Here is an 8,494-nt window from a genome sequence, read left to right as displayed (position 1 = left end):
TTGTTCACTCTTATATTTTGAATTGGTTTATCTTTCCCATAGGAGCGATCTTCGTTCACTTTAAATTGATATATCTTTTCTTGATATATTAAAAGTGAAAACTAAAAATGAAAATGTACTTTTGAAATAGTTGACATATAAAAGTGAACAAAGATAGTATAAATACGTAAACTAACATGTGTTGTGGATTTGTGGTGGATGGTTGAGATATCTTCATCGTTGATCATATGTTTTGGGTTCTGAAATGGTAAAAATCATGTTAGAAGTGTTGTTCATAATGATGGATCTTGCAGGTCACTTGTTGTTGCACTTGCTATTAAAGAATAAGATGTTGATTCTATAACAACTCCAATTCTCTCATTTTTTATCTCATAATTATTCGATTCCATCCCTAAAACTAGCTCCGAATTTAATCGGACCCCTTTCATATCTAGTGCCTGAATTATAAGAGCAATTTTGAAGTATCAAGAGAATTCAGAATTGAACTGGGCTGGGACTAGTCAATGTTCATTTCTTAGATGTGTTTGTCGAAATCCATTTTGGGCTTTATGATTATGTGGGCTTTGTTAGCTTAGCTTGGATTATTTTGGGCCAAGTGCACAAACACCTAATTTGGGGACTACTATTTAAACTGTAGCCAAATTTTTTTTAAAAGGAAAATATAAATTTATTCATTTTGAAATAATTCAGATGTACGCGATGAGATTACAAAATTCATAAACTTCAAGTGTTTTTTTTCTGAAGTATGGCTTTGTCAAGGTCAAACATCGAAATATTTCAATTGAACGAGTGCATTCTTGATCATGGAAAGTAGTAGGAGATGTAATTTATATACATGATGATCTATTATGGTAATAAGAAATGTCAAGAACTTTTCTTGTTTTAGAAGAGCACTAAAATACAACTTCGATGGAATAATAGATATCAAATCCCGCCATTGAGATGTTGAAAAATTCCTAAAACTTAAAGAATGATGAGCAACTTTCACATATAGCAAACATAAAAATCATATTTGTATGTTATAACTATAGTTTGCATAATTGTGCTCCATAACAAACTGTATGTTTGTTATGGCTATTAATATGTATATTTCGCTATACATATACAAATGAAGCAATCGTATAATCTATTTCGGTATACATATACAAAAGAATCAATTGTATAATATGTGTTAGTATAAAGCGAGAAAGAGAGAAAGACAAAAGAAAACTGGGCAGGAAAAGATCTGTATTTGTATAATCATAAGTGTATAGGGCGAAAATATATGTATTTGTATTTGTATATATAATTTTCTCTTCACTTTATACAAACACAAACGCAATTTATACATTTGTGTTTGTATAAAGTGAGAGAGGCGAGTGAGAGTGGCGAGCGAGATCTGGGAGAGGGGAACGAAAAGATATGTATATATACAATTTTCTCTCGCTTTATACAAACACAAACACATTTTATACATTTGTGTTTGTATAAAGTGAGAGAGGCGAGGAGAGATTGCCCAGTGAAAAACGAGAGTGGCGAGTGAGAAATTCAGGAAGAGAGGCGAAATGACAACAGTTTGCTACGGGTTACAATTAAATCAAACTGTGGTTATAGCATTTAATTTGAATCAATAGTTAGCTATTTTATACAATTTTTCCAAGAATGAGTGACCACCTTTTACATTAGAAGAGCAAAAGGCACGAGGCATAATTATAGAGTTCTGACAAAATAAAAATAAAAATTGAGGCTTAAGTATTATTTAAGAAACTTGATCAAAGCAATAAAATAGTATTGAATTTTTTTAAATATTGTATTCATCAAAACAACACACACAGTACAATATAATACATGTCTCATGAAGCATATGTTACAACTTACAACCATCAAAACAAGGTGTAAACGACTCACCTTAGATTGACTACGAAAATTCAATAGCTTTTATCACAATAATTCATAGAAGTACTGGATCACAAACTCAATTATTATTATTATTATTATTATTATCATATAGTACTAATTCAACATTTTAGAAATTCATTAAACTTCAAATCATGAATCCATTTCCGATTCTGTTTAGAGATCGAGCTTGTTCATCGATCTCCTTCCATTGATCGGCTTTCATGTCGATCGGTTTTTCTCCAGTTAAAGGTTTATGTAAACTGTTTTGGACAAGGACGGCGTGCATTTTGATTTTCCATAGAGTAAAGCTTGTTTTCCGATCGAATTTTCCGATGTCGAATAATCTCAGTGACATTTTGAAACTTCAATTTACCCAGCAAAATACACCATGAATTTGAGAGTTCTTCTCTAAATGGGAAACTCAGATATGAATGCAGAAAAATTCTTTTGGTATTTTCTGGCGGCTTTCGGCGCCGCAATTGATGGCAAATATGGTCACTAAGGACTAGAGCCGTCAAAACGGGTTTAGCCCATAGGGCCGGCCCAACCCAACCCGTTATTGGGGTAGGGTTGAAACAAGATTTTTCAAGCCCATTTAAAATTAGGGCTTATAAGCCCGACCCATATAAACCCTTAGCCCTTAAGACTTGATCGGGGATGGGCTGGGATCGGCCCATGGGCCAAATTTTTTTATTTAATGGCAACTTACAATAATCTCACTAATATATAATTTAATTACTTAAATACATACTATGTTGTAATATTATGAATCTTACCAAATTTTGGTACGTCCAGATACATGTATCTCAGAATATATGGACTCAAAATTAGGTTAATTTGTTCTAAATACACTCTATCCAAGTAGATTCGCATGTATCTGGGATACATAGACAAATCTCTCTCCCATCTTGCTTGTCACTCTCTTATCTCGCTCGCGTATCTGATATGCGAGATACATGTTAATTGCACTAGATTTTTTGCTAGTGTTGTTGAAACAACACCATTGTTTGCCATATTTGATTTGAAAATATTCTCATTTTCTTAATGTTATAGAATTTTAAGTTTGAAAAAAAAAAAAAAGGGAACTAGCTCGCCCCAGCCCTCGGCCCTTCTAGGGTTGGGCTGGGTTGAGCATTTTCAGGCCCTACCAAATGAAGGGTTGGCCCATCTTAGCCCTTCAAATTCATTGGCCCGCGAGACTTAGGTCGGGTGGGGCTTACCCTTTTTGACAGCTCTACTAAGGACGTACAATAATATATATTTTTTAAAAATAAATAAAAACCACGATAATTCTTTTTTAAAAGTGAAAATTTTGTAAATAACGTTATTATTACTTCTTCTTTTTCAAAACAAAACGAGGTTTTGCTACGTGTCAAAATGTGATAGTGCTTTAATTTTATAATATAGCAAAATACATACTCTATATCTAAACTGAAAATCGGGTAGATATCGTATCATCTTGTAATTATATGTATATGTATGTGTGAACAATTGTATGTGTATACATGTAAATTCGAAGCAGTTAGATGTATGTGTGACCAATTTTATGTGTATGTGGTAGTAGAGATTAGGATTTCTAGACATATATATACATGTGTATATATTAAACTACACGAAATTTGTAATGAGTGAGAAATATCCGTCTTTCTATTTTAAAAAATAAAAATAAATGTCAATAATAGGTAAGTAAATTGCTTCCACTTGTTCAATCATTTAGGGGTCGTTTGGTAGAGTGTATTAGGAAAAATAACACATGCATTTAGCATTGTGTATTACTAGTACCTTGTTTGGTACTCTTTTCCCAACCTATGTATAACTAATGCTTGCATTAGTTATACACTCTATTGTGTATTAAGGTGTGTATTGCTAATACCATGGATTTTCTAGGTATTAGCAATGCAATGGTTTTAATGCATGCATTAGATTAACTAATGACAAAAGTACCCTCTAATCCTAATAATAATAATAATAATAATAATAATAATAATAATAATAATAATAATAATAATAATAATAATAATAATAATAATAATAATAATAATAATAATAATAATAATAATAATAATAATAATAATAATAATAATAATAATAATAATAATAATAATAATAATAATAATAATAATAATAATAATAATAATAATAATAATAATAATAATAATAATAATAATAATAATAATAATAATAATAATAATAATAATAATAATAATAATAATAATAATAATAATAATAATAATAATAATAATAATAATAATAATAATAATAATAATAATAATAATAATAATAATAATAATAATAATAATAATAATAATAATAATAATAATAATAATAATAATAATAATAATAATAATAATAATAATAATAATAATAATAATAATAATAATAATAATAATAATAATAATAATAATAATAATAATAATAATAATAATAATAATAATAATAATGTGGGGTATTTTTGTAAACAAATATTTTTTAATAGTCTTTATACAAGGCTTGCTATTTCCAATACATCAAACCAAACAATGTATAAGAAATAATGCAAGCATTACTAATGCTTGCATTACTAATACATCATATTCAGCATTATTCTTATACGCTCTACCAAACGACCCCTTAATAACTAAAGTCAATTCTTTAGAAGAGAGAGAGAGTTTGGGATAAATTGGGACAGGTGGATTGATTACTCATACAATCAACCAAATAAAGGACCCTTTTCTCTCCACTATTTTTGCTTGTCTAGTCAAGGAAGAAGAGTGATAAAATAGAAATGGAGGGTGGTAAAGGAGGAGTGGTGAAGCACATTTTGCTAGCAAAGTTCAAAGATGGGATCCCACCTGAACAAATTGATCAACTCATTAAGCAGTATGCTAATCTTGTCAATCTTATTGAACCCATGAAGGCTTTTCAATGGTACCCTCTTTCTTTTCTCTTCCATAAATCTTCAATCTTGCTCAACCCCTTTTCCCCTTTTCTCCTGCTTTTTACCTTTATCTGTGGTTGATTTCTCTTTTAGTTGAGTATTAAAGCAACCCCTTTTTATATGTGTGCTTGATTTTGAGGTTCAATGTTCACATTCTTATGATTGTGAAAACATAAAAAGCAAAACTTTAGGATTCTTGATTTTCATTTCTGTGTGTGCTTGATTTGAGGTTCAGTGTTGACTTTCTTGGTTTTTATGATTGGAAACATAAAAATAACAACTTTAGCATTCTTGATTTTCATTAGTGTGTTAGTTTGGTAAGTTGAATTGAGGGTCTTTCAGAAACAGCCTTTCTACCTCCGGGGTAAGGTCTGCTTATAGTTACTCTCCTCAGATCTCACTTTGTGGGATTACATTGAGTATGCGTATCATTTGGTAAGTTAAAAGGTCAATGTGATAAAATGAAAGAATATTCAGGATCTTGTTGAACCCATGAAGGCTTTTCATTGGTACCCTCTTTCTTTTCTCTTCCATAAATCTTCAATCTTGCTCAACCCCTTTTCCCTTTTTCTCCTGCTTTTGACCTTATCTGTGGTTGATTTCTCTTTTAGTTGAGTATTAAAGCAACCCCTTTTTTATGTGTGTGCTTGATTTTGAGGTTCCATGTTGACATTCTTATGATTGGAAAACATAAAAAGCAAAACTTTAGTATTGTTGATTTTCATTGGTGCCCCTCTTTCTTGTCTCCTCCACAAATCTTCAATATTTTCTATGTTGTCTGTTCTACTCCTTCCCCCCCCTGTTCTTACCTTATCTGTGGATGGTTCGTCTCTTTTTACTTGAGTATTGGAGCAATCCTTTTTATGTGTGTATCTGATTTTGAGGTTCAATGTTGACATTCTTGGTTCTTATGATTGGAAACATAAAAATAAAAACTTTAGCATTATTGATTTTCATTAGTGTGTTAGTTTGGTAAGTTGAATCGAGGGTTTGTCAGAAACAATCTCTCTACCTCCGGGGTAATATCTGTGTATACTTACCCTCCTTAGATCTAACTCTGTGGGCTTACATTGGGTATGTTATTGTTATGTCATTTGGTAAGTTAAAAGGTCAATGTGATAAAAGGAAAAAAAATTCTAGATCTGTTGAACTTTTTAGCTGATTGGATCTAGATGAGGAAAAGTACTTAAAATGTATAGATCAATGTTGATGAGCACATTTGCTGCAAGTCATAACACAATTATTGCCAGTTATTAGGCTATTGACACTTCTTAGAATGGAGCATTGACCGGAGACGTTAGGCTAGTAAAGGGCTACTTCTAAAATGATCGTTAAGGTTCCATACCATTCATATCGTATAATTGCTTCATTATGGATTCTAACATCACCCATAACTTCCTTGGGTGTTTCCAGGAGTGGTTACATTTATTAGAGGTTGCATCACCTGCAACAGACATACTTGAACTTCAAGACAACAAAAGGTGATTACTGATAAATAGAGTCCTCACCAATCACACCAACTTATACAATGTGCTGTCCGTTTTCTCTCAGACACTAGTGGCTTATGTGGTGGTCACCGTCACTAGGTGCACCTCCTTGCGTCCCTATAAAATTTTTAGAAACGTGAAAGTTCCGCCCTTAGTTTGTTTCCAGTATATGTCTTTTATGCTACTTCTCATTTAGGTCTACGATACCTCACCCGCTTCTCGTGTGCAAACTAATGCATCCTCGCCTCGGCCAGTAGTTGGTTTGTTTTTGGCGTTGACAACATCTAAAGATTACATCACGCTTTGACTAAGATACTCCAGAAGTAGTAACCTCTGAGATCTGAAAGAGCACTCGAGTTTCCACTATGGGGCGGAAGGGATAGTTTAAGCTTGACATACAAAGTTCACGAATGATCATTTACTCTATGTGCAGTGTTAAAATAAAATAAACAAATGCATTCCTAGAATTGGAACTATAAATGTTTTGATTTTGGTAATTCCCCCTTCTAGTTGTTAGAGCATAGCCTGTGCTATGTCAGTTAGGTGATGGGTTCGAATCCTAGGCAGACAATAGCCTAGATTTAAGTAGAGAAGGGAGGAGGAGTGGGTCTATTATCTATCGAGTTTCAAACTGTACACCATTGGACTTTGAGGATTTATCGGTTATCCAAAAAGAATTGCACTTATAAACTGAACTTGAAGAGATTGTCCTGTTGAAGTAAACTCAATTTTGATTTATATATATGCTTGATGGGAAGTGATGTAGAAGTAATATTTTGTCTTGCTTCTGGTAGCAATGCCCTAAGGCTTTATGTCTAGGGAACTTGGGGTAAAAAGAACATTGTGAGGCACGGTGTTATCAAAAGCAAAAAGCGCAAAAAAAAAAACTCTAAGGTCTATTGAGGCTTTAAGAGCAAAGCACAAATAAAGTGTAGGCTTTCATGAAAAAAGGCGCAAAGGGAGAAAAAATACAAATGTATTTGTTTAGTCCAAAACTAATAATTATAAGCATTATTGACAAATATATGAACAAAGAGATTGAGGAAAACAATACTATAAAACTAAAATATCAATTGTTTAGTGTTGCCTCTTGAAAAGTACGTCTTAGAACCTTGATGATGACATTGAAGCGCACATTAAGTGAGTCAAAGTGCTCAACAAGTTTTGAGCGTTGCTTTAGGGCTTAACCACGCTTTTGACAACACTAGTGAGGCATTAGTTTTTTTCCCCTGTAAGTTCATACAAGTATTGAAATGTAATTTGTATGTCATTATTGCAGGGGCAAGGATGTGAGCATAGAAAACCTTCACCAAGGTTTCACTCATGTTTTTGAGTCGACGTTTGACAGTTTAGAAGGCGTTGCAGAGTATATAGCTCATCCTGTTCATGTTGAATTTGCAAATACAATGCTTCCTCAGCTGGAGAAAGTCCTTATCATTGACTACAAACCACAGTAACTCAGTCCCTAAACTGGATTCACAAATTGATGCACTTGATGTAATAGGTATATCAGTTTTACTTTACTGTACTGAAATCCAATAAGAACACAAACTTTTATTAAGGGTGTGTGTCTTGCTTGTTTGCAATTATTGTATTCACTTCGTAGACGCTAATGCGAGTAACTTATGGTCAGCTTGGGCTGTTTAAACTCGAGGAAGAATGCTCTTCGTTCTTCTCTTCCCAGGGAGAATGAATGATGAACAACATATAAGTGCATCAATAAACTCAGATTGGTGTTTCCATTTCCTCCTTTTTTTACATTTTACGATGACCAAATTCATCGATTGTTGGTAACTCTCAAACTCGTCAATGACTCTACCCAGTCCCGGCCAGGCATTTGGATTTACGCAGGATAGGTCTACTAAAGGAGATAAATAGCTACGTGACACAATATATTTTCATTGCGACAATGCATATTAACAATTGAAGGACAAAAGGAACAAGGAAACAAAATGGCTAATAAAGCATAAAAACTCACATTTCTGTAGTTTTGACGTTAATGAGATTGCCACACTGCAGAGTTCATAACAAGGAGGTTCAACAAGAATATTAGCAAAGAATCATACAAAAATGATTGACTCTTCAGATGCTTGGAAATGATCAAAGTGGTTGAATAGGAAGATCACTATAATTATAGCCGCTGGTAAGTTTAACAAAGACAAAAACAATTTATTTGATATTATGGATGACTTACACAACCTTTGCCGGTATT

At 32.5% G+C, this 8,494-nt stretch overlaps 1 protein-coding gene across 1 annotated transcript; it reads left to right on the top strand.

The window, feature by feature from the left end:
• The first annotated feature begins 4,552 nt into the window (after positions 1-4,552).
• On the top strand, positions 4,553-8,026 carry LOC102605781 (probable protein Pop3). Its single transcript, XM_006355662.2, has 2 exons — positions 4,553-4,785; positions 7,562-8,026. The coding sequence occupies exons 1-2, from the start codon at positions 4,643-4,645 to the stop codon at positions 7,737-7,739; spliced, it is 321 nt and encodes a 106-aa protein (XP_006355724.1). The 5' UTR covers positions 4,553-4,642; the 3' UTR covers positions 7,740-8,026.
• Positions 8,027-8,494: the final 468 nt, after the last annotated feature.

The sequence above is a fragment of the Solanum tuberosum genome, unplaced genomic scaffold (assembly GCF_000226075.1).
Source record: "Solanum tuberosum cultivar DM 1-3 516 R44 unplaced genomic scaffold, SolTub_3.0 scf00202, whole genome shotgun sequence".
Classification (NCBI taxonomy): Eukaryota; Viridiplantae; Streptophyta; class Magnoliopsida; order Solanales; family Solanaceae; genus Solanum; species Solanum tuberosum.
Note: the sequence above shows the minus strand (reverse complement) of the source record. Positions and strands in the feature narration are given on the sequence as shown.

Bases quoted from the DNA above. Each gene is read 5' to 3' on its own strand.
- LOC102605781 (XM_006355662.2), top strand. From the start codon at position 4,643: ATGGAGGGTGGTAAAGGAGGAGTGGTGAAGCACATTTTGCTAGCAAAG. The intron at 4,786-7,561 runs GTACCCTCTTTC...TCATTATTGCAG, and splicing joins CCCATGAAGGCTTTTCAATG to GGGCAAGGATGTGAGCATAG.